General features: G+C 35.5%; 1 protein-coding gene across 1 annotated transcript in view; it reads left to right on the top strand.

Annotated features, from left to right (window-relative positions):
• Positions 1-9,612: 9,612 nt before the first annotated feature.
• Positions 9,613-19,337, top strand: part of CSMD3 (CUB and Sushi multiple domains 3) — a gene marked incomplete at its 5' end in the record, with an annotated part of 538,890 nt that continues 529,165 nt past the window's right edge. The window contains one exon of the mRNA XM_039386640.1: positions 9,613-9,835. Coding sequence (XP_039242574.1) covers positions 9,613-9,835 — 223 coding nt within the window. The remainder of the gene's footprint in view (positions 9,836-19,337) is intronic.

Below are 19,337 nucleotides of genomic sequence, written 5' to 3'. Positions count from 1 at the left end.
AGCTTTATCAAGCCAGGCAGAGAGATAATTCATCTTTTCCTGATGATGATGACTGTGTGTTGGTGTTTATCTCACATGATAGGATGGCAAAATCAGCTGGCATGGATGAATCAGTTAATATTGTCTTTCTTGTCCCTCTGTAACTCTCTGCCATAATGAAGACAGCTGCCCAGGGATGCTGCTCATCAGCTATGTTTAAAACATAATTATTCACATAAGCTCCCAAAAGTTTGCAGTAATATAACAACTTGGGGTTCACCTGTCTACCTCTACAGAAGCAAATTTTCTCTGGGAGGGACCAGAATAAATATATAGAGTAATAGCAACACCTTCAATGGTCCTGTGACTATCGGGACCAAACTAAAGTCTGAAACAGCACTTGATTGTATTGCTTGGCTCTATGACATTTTAGCGTTGTTATCTCTATTAAATAGTCTAAAATGTCAGATCAAATCAAGAAGCTATCAATGCCAGAGAGTTGGACACATTTGTTCACCTATTTTTGTAGAACAGTATTATTAGCACTTTTAATACCTTGTCCAGAAAGTTTTTCATGACTTCAAAGTGTTTTCTAGTGTACGGAGAAGGAAATCTCTGATTTTCTTTTTGGACAACTGTTTTATTTGTTAAATACTAAAAATTTTAGGGTCAGACTCTCTAGTGGTGATATTTACTTTTTAAATTGAAATAATTACCAGGAATAAATATAATATAAAAAATATTGATAAAACTAAATTACTGGTTTTATGCTATCAGTAAATGAGGGATCATTGAAAGTCTTACAAACTCGGATATCTCAGTAACTAACAACACTCTTTAACTTATTTTTTACCCTTCCTCAGTCTGAACTGCCTCAATGGACTACTGAAACATAGATTCTGTCTTATGATACAAAACAAATATTTATGACACATGGAAGGACATGGTAAAGATGTTAATACTTTGGCCTACTGCAAATGCAGAAATGTACAATGCAAATTAATTGAAAATTAAAAATTAAGCAGAACTGACAATATCTGAAAAATTATCTTTGTATTCAGCCACACAAAAACATTGAAAAAATAGTAGCGGTCTGTAGATTTTTAGATCAGAAGAATTATTTTTTACTATATTAAAAAGCTACTTTGATTAAAAATTACCTTTTTTAGAAAATTTTTTTAGTAAATGAAGACAGAATTAATTTCTATTAGTAAAAGATGTTTACATTTTTCCAAAATGTTTAAATTGTGCTCCCTTCATTTTTAAGAACTGTCAGAAACTGTCCCATAGTGTGAAATCTTTCATGAGAAGTGCTCCTGATCTCCTTGCATTCACTTGACCCTTATATAGTCTGTGTCTCTTTGAAGTGGCTTTGGGTTTTTTTCATTATTATATGATCTAGAAAATGAAAACCAGAAAACTCACTGGAGTTTGGATGGTATCAAAGACTACAGTTGGCTTTTCCAGCTGCTGCTTCCTTTAATTTTCAACCCTACAGTAATGGCATCACAAAGTAACTATTAACATCAAGTTTTATATATGTTTCACTGGGAAACATAGTATTTCAGAAGCATGCAACACTGGTTATGCATTTTTTTCTTCTCAGGCTTATAGCAGAGTTTCAAAGGTCTGAACTTCCATGTTATCTAAAGCAGGAATGTGTTTGTTTCATTTTTTTTAAATTACATTTCTTCTGAAGGTCATCCCTCTGAAGGAATGAGAAGACTTTATAGGCTGTTTACATCTGAAGCGATCTGAGCTGCCATAGAAGGGTGTCTTACTTTTTTAAAAAGAAAACAGAATAGGAAGATGGTCTGTGGTAGTGTACAGTAGATACTGAGCCATTCTATGTTTAATTACTATTGGCAGAAACTTAAAACAGAGCCTTAATTTTGTCTGGATTTTCCGAGCACTGAGTCTTCAAAATCTTTTCTAATCTTGTTGAAGTTGCTTCAAATCAGCATAATATTTGTTGATAATGCTTATTTCCTATCTGAATGCTTACTGGAACTTTTATCCTCATTCTGACTTTTCTTAACCCTTCCACCCACTCCCTTTTAGAATTTAACAAAATCTACGATGTTTTAGAAGGCTTATGGGAGTTTTTTTCTTTCTTTCTTTCTTTTTCTTTCTTTCTTTCTTTCTTTCTTTCTCTCTTTCTTTCTTTCTCTCTCTCTCTCTCTCTCTTTTCTTTCTTTCTCTAAAGCTGTATTTGAATTTCAAGGTGGTTACTTAGATTTACAATAATCTGCTCTCTATCACTTGTCTGAAACTGCTGGAAGATGTCAAACTACCAGATGAAATATACTGTAATTGTGCTTTCTTATTTTTCTTTTTTTTTTTCTTTTGTTTGTTTTCCCTTCCCAAACCTTCCCAAACCTTCCCAAACCTTCCTTTCCCTTCCCAATTTTAATGAACCAGCTACATAATGACAGAGGTTTACTGTGTATGCCAATGGGCTTTAAATTTTGGGAATTCACGTCAACATTATATTGACTGTTCTCCTGTTACACTACAGTTAATTTGAAAACTAATTAATGTTATGGGACATTTCAGCTTTAAATGTGTAGTACTAAATATATCTTGATTTTTTCCAGAGGTTACTTTTGTTTCAATCTTTATTTTATAGAGAGTATTTCCTTATGTACTTTTGTTACACGAAAACCAGTTGCTTCTTTTGCCATCTTTCCATTTTAAGTCTTCTGCTCCTCAGGATGTATTCCATGTGAACAAGAGCAGTCCTGTTGTATTTTAGACCTTATGTTTCTTTAAACAAGTAACACACTCAGTGTTGACATGAGGGAACAGAATCTTTCGTCCTTCTACTAGTTTTCACAGCTGAGACAAGTGGAAGACAACACTAAAATATTTCTAAACCTCTTTCAGAAAAGGTGTCTGAAACAGAGATAAGAAATTTCTCTCTGAAGGAAAAGCAGTCCCTCCATAAAGTGTTTCAAATGTGGTGATGATTTACAGTGGTAGCTTCTGTTTGGCTGGTATTCCATACCAGTTCCATTGAGTTTGTTATAGAGTTTCCAGTCAATCCCACCAAAAGATTAGAAAAGTCATTTTAATACCTTATTATAGCTTATACAAGGGCAAGGCAATCTATTTTACTCAGTTATTTGCCAAAAAGTATCACTATATTTTCTCATAGCATTAAAATGATGCAAATCATAGATTAAAAAGTTTAAAATGGACTTCTTTTGAAAACTTCATAATATCTAAACTTCATAGTGGCCCAATTTCCAGTAAGTTGTGCAAAGATTAGGCATCCAAATATCTTATTTGTGAAAGAAAATGCTTTTAAGAACAAAATGAAATGAAATGTCAATTTAGTTAAGAAGTCCTCAATTTCCTGGAACTCCTAAGAGCTGATTTTCACCAAGGTGTTTCAGTGTTTTTCTTACTTTATGCCCTTCACAAACACAAGATTTTTGTTGCGGTTTTTGGTTCTTTTATAAGGCTTTATCAAGCATCTCTGAGACTAAAGAAAACAGTCTAAAAATGAAGGAAATAAGCATTATATGTAAAAAACAATGATTGACAAAAATAGAAAGTAAAAAGCAACCCGCAAAGATAGACATAACCATGACAGAAGAGTTGGAACTGAGTTGGAGTTGTTCAGGCTCCAGGGATACCTTACAGCAGGTACCTTCTGATACCTACATGGGACCAACAAGAAGGCTGGAGAGGGACTTTTTAGAAAGACGTGTAGTGATAGGAAAAAGGAAAATTATTTTAAACTGACAGATGGTAGGTTTAAATCACATATTAGGAAGAAATTCTTTGCTGTGAGGGTGGTGAGATACTGGAGCAGTGTTCCCAGAGATGTTGTGGATGTCCCATCCCTGTAGTGTTCAAGGCCAGGTTGGATTGAGGCTTTGAGCAACTTGATCTAGTGGAAGGTGCTTCTGTCCACAGCAGGGGTTTGGAACTAGATGATCTTTAAGGTCCCTTCCAACCCAAACCATTTTATGATTCTATGATTCTAAATTTTTATTATTTTGGGAAATTAAACATAAGAAAATAACAATTATCTCTGGTCAGCCTATCAAATGTAGGCTTTGCTCACCTGGTAGAATGCTCATTGTAAAAGCTGCTATTGGAGCTGAGATGGAAGTGAGGATTCTTTGAAGCAGAGTTGAGTTAAACAGGCATAGAGATCTATATGAATACAGGATAGACTTTTCTAAAACAGCAGCAGTTCTAACGCCTTGTAGCTGGCATGGATACCTATCCCACTGCAAACTGCTACCCAGGTGCAGTCTACTTCTGTTCTGGTGTTCTGTGCTGCAGGGTTGCTGCTGGTATGTACACCTTCCATGCCTATCCCAGGTGAAATGTGAGACTCATGAAGAAAGAGGGAGTTATAATGTTCTGGTAGGAATGGACACCAGTGAGTGTCCTTAGTGTAAAAGTCAGCAGTCTGTTCATATGGAAACACGGTACAGTAAGAAAGAAGCATGCAAGCTGCTGGGCATTTGAGGGAGGCAGAGAAAAAGGTGGAGAGTAAGTAGGAACTAATAAGTTCAGTGCATTAGAGATGATTGCCTTCCAGGTTTGTACTCAAGTGAAAAAAATTCAATAAAACTTAGTGTTGGAAGTTAAGGTTAGAGAAAGGAGATTTGTTTAATGCAGAAAAGAGGCATAACGTGAAATGGAAAAGCATAAATTAAAGAGAATTAAGACATGATGAGAAGAGATAAAAAGATAAATTTCAAACACAGTCCAAAGTAAAATGCAATCATTACATCTGGAGAGTGTCCTATTCTCATTTTCATAATTGGGCTCAAAGATCTTGGTGTGAGGCATGACAGGACAAGTAAAATTATAGAAATGGTAAGATGGTTTAGAAAGAAATATTGTGTATATATTTTCCAAGAATGAGAAGGATTGATTGCAGGAAGGAAAGGGTTCACAAAATAGGGGTGGGTTCACATCGCTATGAAATCTATCCCTGTTGCACTCCAGTAGGTTCTTAGACGTGCTAACAAAAAGGATGAACATATAGAACCATAAAATCTAAGGTGATGATAACGTAAGTGAACAGAAAGAGAATGCAGCAAAACAGAAGAGAATTAGGAGAACAGTCCTTCCTGATTTATGATCAGCATAAAAAGTAGCTGCTCCTTGCTGCTCAATACAGTCAGGTGATCAAAGATCGTAAAGAGTAAAGGTCTTGCAGAAACACGTAAAGAGCAGGAGAGATAAATGAACAAAGTTGATGGACTCTGAATGGAATAGAGCCACCAACCAGGGGGAAAAGAATAATGTTGCAAATAGGTTTATTGCACAAAAAAGGGGAGGTGAACAAGGATGACATGGCTAAGGAATACTGTAAGATACTATTGACTGTGCTTTAAGATAGGTGCAAGTCAAAGAAATGAAAGGAGATTGGCTTATCAGAAAGGATACTGAAGAAAAAAAGCAGCATATGAACAAATCATCTTCCATTTTCTCAGTTTGCTTTTAAAACAAATGACAGCAAGTATTAAATACCTCTTTAAAAGGAAATACACAAGCAACTTAGAAATGTGAGAGTGTGTTAATCAATGCAGACTCAGTGTAATTATCTTATGATAATGACTGCTATTAAAGAACACTGTATTAAACAAAGAAGATTAAACAAAAGGTGTGGAGTACTAGGGAGGTGAGTGGTGTGGACATATGTTATTAAACAGTACAATTGAATGGTCAGAAGGAAGAGAAAAAGCCAAAGACAATCTTGTTGTGTACTGAGTGAGCATATTTATGAGAAATCCAAGGGCAAGGGGTGTGGATATGGTGTAAGTATTACTTGCTTTGCTAGAAGGCAACGAAAGGTTAATAAGTAGATTAAGAACTGATGTTACTGATGCTTACTGTAATCCCACAATGAATCAGAGGATGACTGAAATCAGAGCGGCTGTGTTTTTTGATTTAAAGAAATATTTATCCATGTAAAATTGATGAGAATTAAACATCTGAATTTTAAAATCTGGTAAAAAACAATGCAATGGAAACTTTGAATCATACTCACTATTAAAAGAATATCATGAGTGGTGTTGTTCATCTTCATACTTGCTTCAACAAGAATTTTTCTTTTCTATTCTAACTTCAAGCTATTCAAAATTCTTCATTGTGTGCTTTGAATAAAACCTTCCCCTTAATGAAAAGCAGTTTGCAAGTAAATTCTTTTTGGAATGCTAGTTCTGAAATCTAGATGAAAAAGATCACAGTATATGTTACTAGTTATTTCAGCATGAATTTTACCTCTTGAAAATAAATGTCATGTTTTCCACATTTGATCAGACCAGTCAGTTAATGCACGCTGTCTATTTTGATCATAACCAAGTTGGACTGCCAAGGTGAAGAACATCACAGAATGTATTAACATATGAAAGCAGAGATTAAAGTACGTGTTGTATGGAGTCTGTTGGCATGATTTTTTTTATTTTATAGACTAAAAAAGTAGGCCTATCAAAATCAAACTTCACTGTTGGTTTGTTGGTGTTTTTTCCATTCTTGGAATTAAAAATGTATCTTCTGACACGTGCATAGCTGTGTTACATTCTACTAGTCATCTCAGAAAAACACCCAAGTTCTATCATCATGCAGAATATGAATAATTCTCTTTTGTTATGGTTTGGGTATGGAATAAAAGAAGTGGAACTTTTATAAGTTGTGAAACTTTATATTTCATATATATTTATGGATAGGACCAATTATTGGATCCAATATGAAGCATTACATTCCTTAATAAATAGTGTGTTATCTCACAAGGTTCTGCTCACTCATAGTTGTGGCTCTAGTTTTGGCTTTGTTTTTTTTAAAATATAATTTAATTTTGGTAACAGAAGACCTATTATATTTGATTTTTTTCTTTGTAGTTTGTATTGAATTAACAGAACAGTCCAAATGTAATTGAAAGCTTTCATGACATAAGTACAGCAACAAAGGTTCTAAATTATGGAGCTATATTATGATGCTGAGACAAAGTTTACACTGTGCTTTCCACACTTGGTCTGGGGAGATGCATAAAAATTTACAGCATATGCTATTTAGTTTTCAAGTCTCTCTCTCTGTAAGTTTTTTCTCTAATTCAATTGAATATGCCTCAGCAAGAGATTTCTAGGAAAAACTAAACTGATAAATATGTGCACACAGCTATTTAAAGTCTTACTTCAGTGACTGTATTTTTTGGGAAGTGTTAGAGTTCTAGGATGAAGAGCTTATGATGTAGTTTAATTTTGTAAAGTGACTTGTGCACAAACTCTATTCCAAAAGACTTTTAAAGTGCTAAATAAAACAGCTGAACTTAAATAATAAATAATAACACATAAAAGAGATTTAAAAATAGTTCAAGTATATGAGGGAGATACAGAAAGAGATAAATAAAACAAACTCCTAACAATGAAAATTGTGCAGGCACTGATATGAGAATGAATTCTCTAAGCTAATTCACAGTAGAAGGTAAAATTTGCTATACATGTCAGATGAGGCAAAGGCCTAATTACTTTCTAAGAGGATCTTCCATTCCCTTTTTGTCCTATATATCTGATACAGTGATATTTGTATTGAAACAGTAGTCATACTTCATAAGAGGCATCTTTTCTCACCATTGGAGATAAACATGAAAAAACTGAGATAAAAACATTTTATGTCTCCCTCTTCTGTTGTCAAGAAAAGTAACTTTACAGTGTAGCAACACAAAGTGTAAAATCTTAAGAGATTTCTGCTTAGTACTTCAGAGAAGGGGGTCTCTGCACATATAAATGCTCAGTGCGAAGACAAGCTTGTGAATATGCCATGAAGAAGATGATTTAATGAGCTCAAATATATACATGTGTGTATAATTAAAGAGTCGGCATCTGGTTTGTTTGTTTGTAGTTTGTTGTGAAATGTATATCGTGTTTCTGTGAAAGAGCAGCTCAGTGTTTCATGCTGTCTCTCAGTTGATGAAATCCCCCCCCAGCAGAGGGGGCTTGCTTTGAGCGTGCTTGGGAAAGAGAAGCTTTGGGGGTGCAAAAGGCGAAGCAGGAAAGCTGATCTATATTTAAGGGGTAAGAGAGCAGAAGGCCTGGAGAGAGGACGCAGACCTACAGTCAGACTGCAAACCTGGTGGAAAGAAAAAATATCCTAAAGCCCCAAAATGAGTTAGGAACTGCTGTAACTGAGCATTAGAACTTGGAACAAAAGTTTAGAAAAGGACCTGTCCTACCAGGACGCAGTGACTTGAAGGAGACTTTTTTATAATTATTCTTGTGCTCTTATTTTTCTCAGAAAATTGATTTTCTATATAAGAAGAAAATTTGTTATAATCCAAGAAAAATCAGTGTTTGAATGTAGGGGCCATTTCTGAAATTTGGTAACGTTCATTTTAAAAAGAATCTATTGGCAGAGCAACCTTTCACCTTTGACCCACTGTACTGAATTTGGCTAGGATAGACTTAATTTTCTTCATAGTAGATCCTGTGGTATTATGTTTTAGATTTGTGACCAAAGCAGTGTTGATAGCACAAGGATATTTTAGTTATTCCTGAGCAGTGCTTACACAGCATCAAGGCCTTCTCTGCTTATCATGCTGCCTGTCACAGCAAATCAGCTGGGGATGGGCAAGAAGTTGGGAGGGGACACAGCTGGGACACAGATAACTCCAAACAATGACAGGGATATTCTATAACATATGAAAGGGATATTCCATACCATGTGGTGCCACGCTCAGTGACAAATGCTGATGGAAAGGAGGAGGAAAGGACCATGTTCAGGGTTATGATGTTTGTCTTCCCATGTAACCATTAGGCATGATGTAGCCCTGCTTTCCTGGAGATGGCTGAACACCTGCCTGGCAGAGTAGCCTATGAATTCCTTCATATTCTTTGTTTACATGTACAGCTTTTGCTGTACCTGTTAAACTGTCCTTATCTTGACCCATGAGTTTTCTCATGTTACTCTTTCCATTCTCTCTCCCATCCCACTGCGAGGGAGCGGACGGGGGTGTGGGGTGTGGTGGGTGAGGGATTGGCTCTGGGGGTCTTCCCTGCCCACCGGAGTTGAACAACACCCACTTAGGGTCAGTCAAAACACGTTCATCTTAATATTTACATGACATACATGATGGTGGTATCTCAGATTAAGTCTTTAAGTAGACAGCTTTCATGACCCAGAATTATTGACTGGGAAAAGCTTGTTCATAATAAGTAGCCTTTTAGCCTCTTACAGGCTCAAAATATGTGGAGAAGGACCACAAGATTAATAGGTTTAATCTGTATCAGACCTGTACCAAAAGAGATTTGTTTGCTTTGCTCTGACTGTTTCGCTTCCTTTTGTCAAAAAAGAGAATTGATGTGGATACTTTGCCTCACAGACAAATTTAGTCATAGATGTTGTTATATATATTTATTTGCAAAGATGCTACCATATGCCTTTACATAAACAGTATGGAAAACACATTTGTTAGGTGGGTGGGGTTGTTTTGCATTAAGTGGCCAGCATTTGTATTAAAACATTGGCTTTTTCTTTCTAAATGCTGTATTTGCTAAGAAATAATTTGATATTTTTTTCAGAAATCATGAATTCTAGTGATGTATTCTATTGAAGATTGATATAAAAATGAATTGCTGACTTTTGTTTCCTTGGTATCTTTTTTAGGATTTATTTATACCTGTGGTGGAACTTTAAAAGGACTTAATGGCACTATAGAAAGCCCTGGCTTCCCATATGGATATCCAAATGGTGCAAACTGTACATGGGTTATAATAGCAGAAGAAAGAAACAGAATACAAATCGTCTTTCAGTCTTTTGCTCTAGAAGAAGAATATGATTATTTGTCATTATATGATGGGCATCCTCATCCTGCAAACTTTAGGACAAGGTAATGCATAAATATTAATAAAATCTAATTTGTACTAATATCTTAAAAATATATGAGAATATAGTTAAAGCTAATGTTTTAAAATTATTTCTTTCATATTTAGTCTTTAGGGTGAACTTTAATTAAGTGTAAGTGCCAAAATCTGGATCATGTGCTTTAATTTTAGTTAAAGTAAGTGCTGAAATTAATCTAGCCCTCATAAAAGTTGTCTCAACAAAATGTAATTAATTAAGAAACATATGGGCATGGATAAATGAATGTAAAGTGAGTATGAGATTGTAGAGGTCTCAGTTTGCATGATCTAGTAGCAGTGGAACTTTTGTATTCTTTTCAACAGGAGGCTTTTGATCAAGATCAAGAAAATATAACATATTTAAGATGGACTAGATAATTATTTTTTTGTAATTGTATATGAGCATCTTCTAACAAAAAGGGATTACAACAGTGAAAAAATCAGTTTGAAATATCAAGAGTGTGATGGGTCACAGAACATTTTTTACCTGAGTCTATTTCAGAGTCATGGCCCAGATTTTCAGTTCTGGAAGGTTGCAGCTTGAGGAATACATAATATTTCAGCAATTGCAACAGATATATTAGTCACACACTTGCTAGTTATTTTTATTATTATCTGTCTTGATTTCTGTAAGTCGTCATCTGCCTAGACTTCTGTAAGGCCTTTGGCATGGCCCCACACAACAGCCTTGTTGTTAACTAGGAGAGATATGTATTTGATGGATGGACTATTTGATGGATAGTGCAGTGGCTGCATGGCCACATCCAAAGAGTTGCAGTCAAGAGCTTAAAGTACAGAGATCAGCAACAAATGGTGTCCTTCAGGGAGTCTGTATTGGGACCAAGACTATTCAGTATCTTTGTTAATGATGTAGACAGTGAGATTGAGTGTACCCTCAGCAAGTTTGCAGATGACACCAAGTTGAGTGGTGCAGTTGATTTGCTTGAGGGAGGGGATGCCATCCAGGACATTGACAGACTGGAGGAGTGGGCCCAGAAGAACCTCATGAAGTTCAACGAGGCCAAGTGTAACATCCTGCACCTGGGTCTGGTCAATTCTCAGTGTCAATACAGACTGGGAGATGAATGGATTGAGAGCAGTCTTGAAGAGAAGGACTTGGGGAGATAGATAGATAGATGATAGATGATAGATAGATAGATAGATAGATAGATAGATAGATAGATAGATAGATAGATAGATAGATAGATAGATAGATAGATAGGAAGGAAAGTTTTACTGTGAAGGTGGTGAGATACTGGAACAGGTTGTCCAAGGAGCTTGTGGATGCCCCAACCCTGGCAGTGTTCAAAGCTAGGTTGGATAAGGCCTTGAGCAACCTGGTTTACTGGGAGGTGTTCCTGCCCATGGCAGGAGATTTGGGACTAGATGGTCTTTAAGGTCCCTTCCAACCCCTTAACATTCTATGATTTTATGATTAAGATTAGATATGAGGAAGAAATTCTTTACAAAGAGGGTAATAAGATACTGGAACAAGTTCCCAAGAAATCCTTGGTTTTGAGTAACCTGATTTAGGGAAAGATGTCCCTGCCCATGACAGTGAGAGTTGGAACTAGATCATCTTGCGAACCAAAACATTCCATGATTTTATTATTCTGTGTTCCTGTGAGGAAGAATGTAATATCTGTTCCTAATCAGGGAACATCCAGTTTCATTTTGCTTTGCATAATGCTGCTCAAATAAAGGGATTTGTGTTCATAAGGTTGTATGGTAAATGTTGATTCACTGGTAATGATTTTTTTTTTTTTAACTCCTGCATAACAATCCAGCATCTGTTCACTAGAAGGAAAATGTAACTTGGTACTAGAAGGAAACTAGAACAGTAAAATTCTTCATCTCAAATCTGTGCAGGATGTGAATTCTGTTTGTTAAATGGTTAACAGCCAGCAGATATAGAGAAATGCATCTCTAATGAATTGTTTCTCTTTGTACTTCTGTGCTTCCATTTTTATTTCCTGTTTCATGAATGCTGTGTGCAGTTCTGATATCGGCTGCAGGAAAGAGGGAACCCATAGATAAAAGATTTGAGAGTTGTCTTTTACAACAACAAGAAAAAACAAGATCATGTAGTTTTCCTCCTTTCTGCCCACTCCTCAAAAGATAAAATTGAGATTTTCTCAAATATAGGAGACCAAAAAAGGCCCTCACTGGCTGTCAAGGCTTCTATTGGTGAATCCACTCTAAATTGTAATCTCAAGGAGTATGTAAACAATGTTCTGAACAAATGCAAAAGAATTAAACAATTGCTGCAGTTAGGAACCAATGGTCTTTACTGAGTTAAAATTTTAATGAGCATCAGGAAAAAGGGGTTAAGGAAGTTAGGAGGATGGAAGGAAGAGGAATATAATATCTTGGAAAAGAAGAATTGTTTTTCTTTATGTCTTGTTCAAGCTGCTCAAAAGGTTTATATGTATTTGTATGCACATGTTAATTCATACATGTATATGTATCTGGACATATAGATACATAGATATCTATATGCATTTATAGATATATGTGTGCAGGATTCTTTTTAAGTTAAACTAATCCTTCAATGCTGGAGCTTTGGGATTTTTATTTTTTTTTAAAGGTCAGTATCTTGAGGAGAAAGTCAAGGAAACCTGTCATGCTTAAAAGTTTTGGTGTGGTGTATCTAGGATGCCATTACATTCTGGTGAAGAAGTATAAGCAGTTCTGTGGAAGAGTAGAATAAGTCAGCACTTTAGAAGGAAAAGACGATTGAGCCTCAATATAGGTCTTGAAATAGACTCCTTTTGCAAGATTTACAAGATCTTACCAGAGTGTGGGTACAGTAGAAGAATAGTACACATTTGTATGAGTGGAGAATTGGGTTTTAAATTAAGAAAGCGAAATTATGCAAGCTTTACTAAATCTTTCATGATTTAAAAACATTTATTTTCTCAGATTGCTGTAGCAAGTAGTGTGGTGGTTTCCTAGAGTTTTCTTTTGCAAAAGGTTTTTATTTAAACAAGTGAAACTTGAACTGAGGTACAGTTGCTTGTGAAAACTATTGTTCTAGCATGACAGTGGATTTTGTCATTTTACTTAGTGACATTGATGAAGGTGTAATCAGAATGCACTTGTTGCCTTCCCTTTAATTTTGTAACAGGCAAAAATATTTTCAGGGGACTACCTAAAAAAATTGTGTCAGGTAGACAAGGACACTATTTCTTTTTTTTTTTTCTTCAATTAATTTCTGTCTAAATTAAAATGATTTTGCAGTTTGACTATTTGTGAAGCTCATGTCCTCTGATTCCATCCTTGTCCAGTTTTGTACTTCTTTGTTTAATTGGTCTCCTCAGAATTGAATCTTGTTGAAATTGCAGTCATTGACTGTTTTCAGTGAATGCTTAACAGCCTGAACTGATTTAGATGGCACTTAAATGGCAGCTAAACAATAACAAATGGAAGAGAAGCATGTCAAATATGGCCATTACAGAAAGTGTACAGTCAATATTATACTTGTATCTTTGTGTTACTGTATATGCTTGATTTAGTGTATTTCATATGATAATCTTTGCCTCAAACTACAAATAAACTATAAAATAATTTAAGGCTGTGAATGATATGAAAAAAATTGTCTTTCCATAAATTATATTTGTAAGTACCTACAAAAAATATGTTTGCAGAAAGACAGTATTAATTCATGTATTTGAACCAAGCTTTCAGAAAAATTTCATACTTGGAAGTCTTTCTGGGTCATGTCATAGACACTATTTTTAGGGTTTTCTTGTTGCCTTCCTTATGCATATTTGTGATTTTTGTGTACCCTTTCTTTCACATTTATACAACTAGCACCCCTCAAAACAAACAAAAAACTCAAAGCAAACAAAAAAACCCCACCAAAAAACCCAAACCAACCAAACAAAAAAACCCAAACAAAAAACAAAACCAAAAAACCTCCCACCCAGCCACACAAAACAAAACAAAAAACTGCAACCAACCAAACAAAAAAAACCTTGGGTTTGATTTTCTGTAATTACTTTTAAATTGCAACTTTGGATAGACCTTATTTTGGCAAGTAGCTAATACTTCGAACTACTATTCTGAGTGAAAGTGTTGCATTTGCAGATAAAATCCTGTTCCATTTTTTCAAAATTTTTGTCTTTCACATTATTTTTGTGTGGTACTAGATGAATCATTTCAGTCAAGAAGATAATATGTTTTCAATTTTCTGGGTGCCCAGCTTGAGAAACAAGAGTTTTGTTTGCACTAGTGATAAGAAATCCCATGCCTTAATGAAATTAGCAGAAGGTATGTTTGAACTGATAAAACATCTCATAAATCAACTGCTTTGCAAAAGCCAGTTGGAGTCATCTGATGATACCTCTTCCACGTTAGTAAATTTTTAGTGTAATTTGTAAAAAAATTACTGTGATAGCCACTGCCTTTTCTTAGGGAGTGGCATGGAAAGAACTGCTCCATGGAGGGCACAGGTCAGGAGTTGAGGAGACCCCACTCAGGCTGTGCTCTCACTTTTCTTTAGCTACACATGGTTAATTTTCTCTTAGGAACTTTGAATGGAAGAAAGCTTTAAACATCCTCAATGTTTAAAAGGGGAGTTAATAATCATAGTTTCTAATCTCTTGTATTTAAGCAAGATAAATCATCCTTTCATCTATGCTCCCCGCTGAGGCCACCAAGAATCAAACACACAGGTTACCTGATCGGTGCTGCTGAGCTGCACAGGAGAAATTAACTGAAATTACGGGAGACATCCACTGCCTTCTCTCTGTTGATGAATTGTTCTCCTGAAATATCTGACTCCCTAATTATGCCTACATTTTTAACCTTTACTCTTCTTGAAGTGAAAAAACATTTTCAATAGATTAATAAGTAGATCTTTAAAATTTCAAGATGCTCCTAGTGTTACATTGTATTGTATCCTCACTCTAGTGAGGATTCAAACTTCCAAAGGTTTGAATTTGGTACTAAATGAACAGACTCAGACTGACTATAAAATTAATTTATTTGATCCAACTAAAGAAGAAAAGGGAGGGGAGGGGGGGGGAGGGGAGGAAAAAAAGGAGTGTTAAATACCTAAAATTAAAAGCAAATCCTTAGTATCAATTAATATTAAATATTGTTACAATTGCAGGTAGGTGAGTTGGTTCTGGGGCCAGGCTACGCTAACTGTAAAGGGCATGGAAAAACATCAGACATGCCAGAACAAGAAGCCAGCCTGGCTTCTCTGACCATTCTGTAAGAGCTGGACCTTCTTCAGTGGTCCAGAGGACCACAGAAGGAGCAGAATGAGTGCTTTCCCTGGCTGATAAGGGAACACCCATGTAGATGGCTTGAGCACCCTGCTGTCACCCCATTAATGCTTGCTCCTGGCCTGATAATATTGTCAGGTACCTGTCTCTCCATTATAAATGTGCCAGATATTACTGAAACATAATCAAACATTGTGTTTTGGCTCAAAACCAGTCACAAATGTAAGGTACATTTTCTCAGAATAATTTTCATTTGTTGATTTGAGAGTGTTGAAATCATAGAATTATCCATCCTTTTCTCTACATTTAAAATTTTTTGGAAAAACATTCAGGTCATTTAATAATTTAAAACAAAAAAACCCAAATCAACAACAAAATCCAAAGTAAAACTACCATTTTACTAATTTTATGTTCTGCCTTTAAAAAGAAATAGCATGAAGTAAAATACTAGCAATTCTCAATTTTAAAAGGGGAAAAACATATTTCAGGGAGACTAGATTTTGCCTATAAAACTTCCTATTTTTAAAGTGAAAGAATTGTAATTTACATCTCACATTGCTAAATTGTCGTAATTATCTTACAGAAATGTTACAACGAAAGAAGGCTAGTAAAAGAATGAGTATTGGCACTAGTAGAAACTTCCAGTGCCCTCATTTTTAATACCTCTGCTTGCTTTTGTGTTTCTTATTCTAACTATGCTGCATATGTGTTTCTCCTTTTAACAGATATGAGTCTGTGTCAAACAGGCAGCTATTAGGTTGTTCTGCTAGGTTATTAGTGCAGCCTTCAGCTTGTTATGTCAACTAATGCCACCCTGGTAGCTACAGTAATCTTTTTTTTTTGACTTATATGCCTTCTATCTCCTGGTCCTTTGAACTTTATCCATATGTCTTTGTGAACATTTATATGTCTGTTACGTCCTTTACTATTTCCCAGAAAAATACTTTACCTTAAGTTTTTTGGGAAACTATTATGCTATTATTTCTTTTTTTATATTTGCTATATATTATCCTTGGAGCAAGTGCTCCAGTCTTTCTCATATTAGTTCTCATCAAAACCAGAGGGCAAAAAAAGCCCCACATTTTTTCCTTGCTTTTTCCTCCCTCTTCCCCCACTTCTGCTATGTCAGTGTGTGGCGGTTTTACCACCAGCCAGAATAAGCCGCCCCCTTTCCCGCACTCCTTCTGGTAAGGGAGGGACAAAAGCAGAGACTGGGTTGAGATAACTTCCTGAAAGCGCAAAGCAATGGAGTAAGAAGCGCACAATAGCAATAACAATATTAATAACAAAATTGTTTTGCCCACAAAAAGGTGTTCACCACTGGGAACTAAACCAAGACGATGGATGCTCCCACTGGATCGTGTTCCCGTGGCTTCCCCAGACAAAGATAGGATGGCGACTGTTCCCTCGCACTGAACCGTGTGTAGTGCATGGAGTGCAGGGTGCCCTGAGCACATGCCAATGTCTTGTCTGAGGAAAATGCCACCAGGGTTTGTTGATTCTCCTTTCTGAATCCAAGTTGTTTTGTATGCAGCTCCATTTTACTTCATACATGTGTATGCTTTGGTTCTTTGTAATTTATTTCTCATATGAACAATTCCTTCTTTACTTAAACTACATAAAAGACTCTTTCTGAGTATGTTATCACTTCATTTAGATTATTGCCATTTCAAATGGAATTTGGAGTATCTAACTCCAAATTAGTTCTATGCCTTTAATTTACTAATAGAACAGTTGCTTAAGTTAGCAGACAGCACTAATAAAGAAAAAAATGTCAACTCTGTGAGGTCCTAGAGTGAATCTGACAAAGATCTCCTTGACTATTTGGCTGTTAAGGCTTTAAGACATGTCAAAGTGCAGTATTCGCAGTAATTTAGGTCTTCTTTCACAACTAACCTTGACAACTGGAACTTAAAAATCTTTTTTCCCTCGCTTGTTTAACTCTTTTTGCTTATTTATGTAGAGCAGGAGTTGTTGATAGGGCAACAATGGACCATTTACTGAACTTCAAAACGTTTCCTTTGTCAATGGTAGCCCTTTTTGAGCTCTGACTGCTTATTATGTCCTAAGTATACACATTTTCCTTCCCTCACCACTGTTCACTTCCTGCCCAAATTGTCAAGCAGAGAAGATACTGGGAGCTGATTAGGAACAAATTAAGGATTCACCACTTTGGAAACACCTTCAAACCTCTTATCACTGAGCCACTGATTTTTATTTCAACTGCTCCACAGTTCTCTAGACTTCTCCACTCTATACGTAGAAAGAGAAGAAAGGAGGGAATTTCACTTGAGAATTTAGGGACCAGTGAACAAAATTAAACAGAATTACACTCTCCCTTAAAAGAAGGAGAAAATAAAAAAAGGTATGTGCTAGACAAAGACCAATGAGGAGATAAGGATACAGAAAGCCACAACAGTGAAGAGGAAGACAGATGAAGGAGGGAACAATGGCAATTAAGAAAAGGAGTGCACGGTGAACCAGCAATCAAAGCAGAAAATGATGAGAACAATAACAGAACTGAATGAATCTTAAAAAGAAGTTTTTCATTGCATGAATAAAGAAATAGAATCTGTAAAAGTGTAGATTGGAGGTATATAGAATGTTGAACTGAAAATTGGTAGGGATACACAGCAATAAATAAGGCAAAATTTGTAGATAAGAGAAACAGACAACTGAAAGAAATGTTACAGAATGTAATGGTAGATATTCAGCTCTGAGACAGATTCTGAGTAGACAAGATGTTTAAATGGAATTTCTTTTTTTTCAATTTGAAATTTTTATTTTTTATCAAAAAATATATTGAAGCAATAAAATACTTTTCACTATGCTTATAAATGCAAAGCTGAAAGAACATATAATTGTTCTATACTCTTGGGAATATTTTCATATGATGTTAAATGTCTAAATACTCATTGAGAGAGAAAGGTAGATAATTAAAACTGATAAAGGAATGTGCTTGCCCAGACAGGGTGCAACTGGTCTCTTGAATTTATGCTTATATTACTGCAAAAGATCCAAGATTTTTACAGGCTGGGAAGAAATGGTTAGCTAGCAAGGAAATCCAAAGTTAAACCGTAAGGTTTTAAAACCAAACCCAAAATTGAACCAAACCAAGCCAAACTGAATCAAACCCAGCCAACCAACTAAAATTTTGGCAATTATTTGAAGGTGGAGGTACCTTTCTACTAAGTGATCTTAGGAAGAGACTTTCCCATTATCAGCCTTCCATAGCATATCTTTCTTTGAATTGGATGGCCAGTTTGGCTACTTTGAATTAGCTGATGGATATAGGACTAGGTTGTTTACTAACTGATTTTCTTACTAATGCAAGAAAAAACTCTTTTACAGTCTCTGAGATTTATTATCTATCTCCTTTGGAAAAGTGGATAACTAGCTTTAACTGGTAACTGATTCCATATGAAGAGTGCACATACCAGTTTTATAGAGTGGTGGTCTCTGAGAACCAAAAATGTTACTTATTCATTTTTTTTGTGTGTTGCTAAATTGCTTTATGGGATTTGAAACAGCCTAGGAAGGAAGGATTTTTGTTGTGGAGGCCACTTATATATGACAAACTTATATGACATTGTAACACAGCATGCTAGCACAGTTTGTGGCCATTAGTCTTCCACCTGTGTTTCAGTTATAAAAAGGAAAAGAATGATAGTTCACAATAATAGTCTTGTCCCAGAAAGTTATAGTCTATGGGAAAGTCTTGTGCTGTTACAGGGTTGTCTAACTTCTAGACCTGTTTACATGATAGAAAGGTAACTCTTAAACCAGTTGTTAAATTCACCTTGTATTGTTGCAGTTGAGAGTATCAATAAACATACCTCATAAAGTTGATAACTGAATCAAAATGTATCTGGAACAACCATATACTGTTGCTAAACTGAACCCTGAACATGTAGTTCCTATAGACTATTTCTGTTGTTTTTGAAGAAAGGCATCGTCCTTCTATTTTAACTGGTATGTCTGCAGAAAGCCAGAAAAAGATACGAGTTTTTGTGCGAATATTTATATGTCTGTGTGGGTATTTACATATACACTAGTTAGAATAAAGTAATGATCAGGCATAAGGCTTGAGCTAGAGAACTTTTCTCTCTGTCTCTCTAATATTTGTCTTAAATTGTAACTGTGATCACTTGTTACTGACTCCTATAGATTCATTGCACAGCTGGAAGTGAATATTTTGTCATCCAAAATATTTACCTAAGAACAAGTTAATATAAAAAATATATTGGAATTCCCT

The sequence above is a fragment of the Pipra filicauda genome, unplaced genomic scaffold, assembly GCF_003945595.2.
Source record: "Pipra filicauda isolate LSUMZ 115617 unplaced genomic scaffold, ASM394559v2 scaffold497_size843975_pilon, whole genome shotgun sequence".
Lineage (NCBI taxonomy): Eukaryota > Metazoa > Chordata > Aves > Passeriformes > Pipridae > Pipra > Pipra filicauda.
This window is presented reverse-complemented; position numbering and strand designations above follow the sequence as displayed.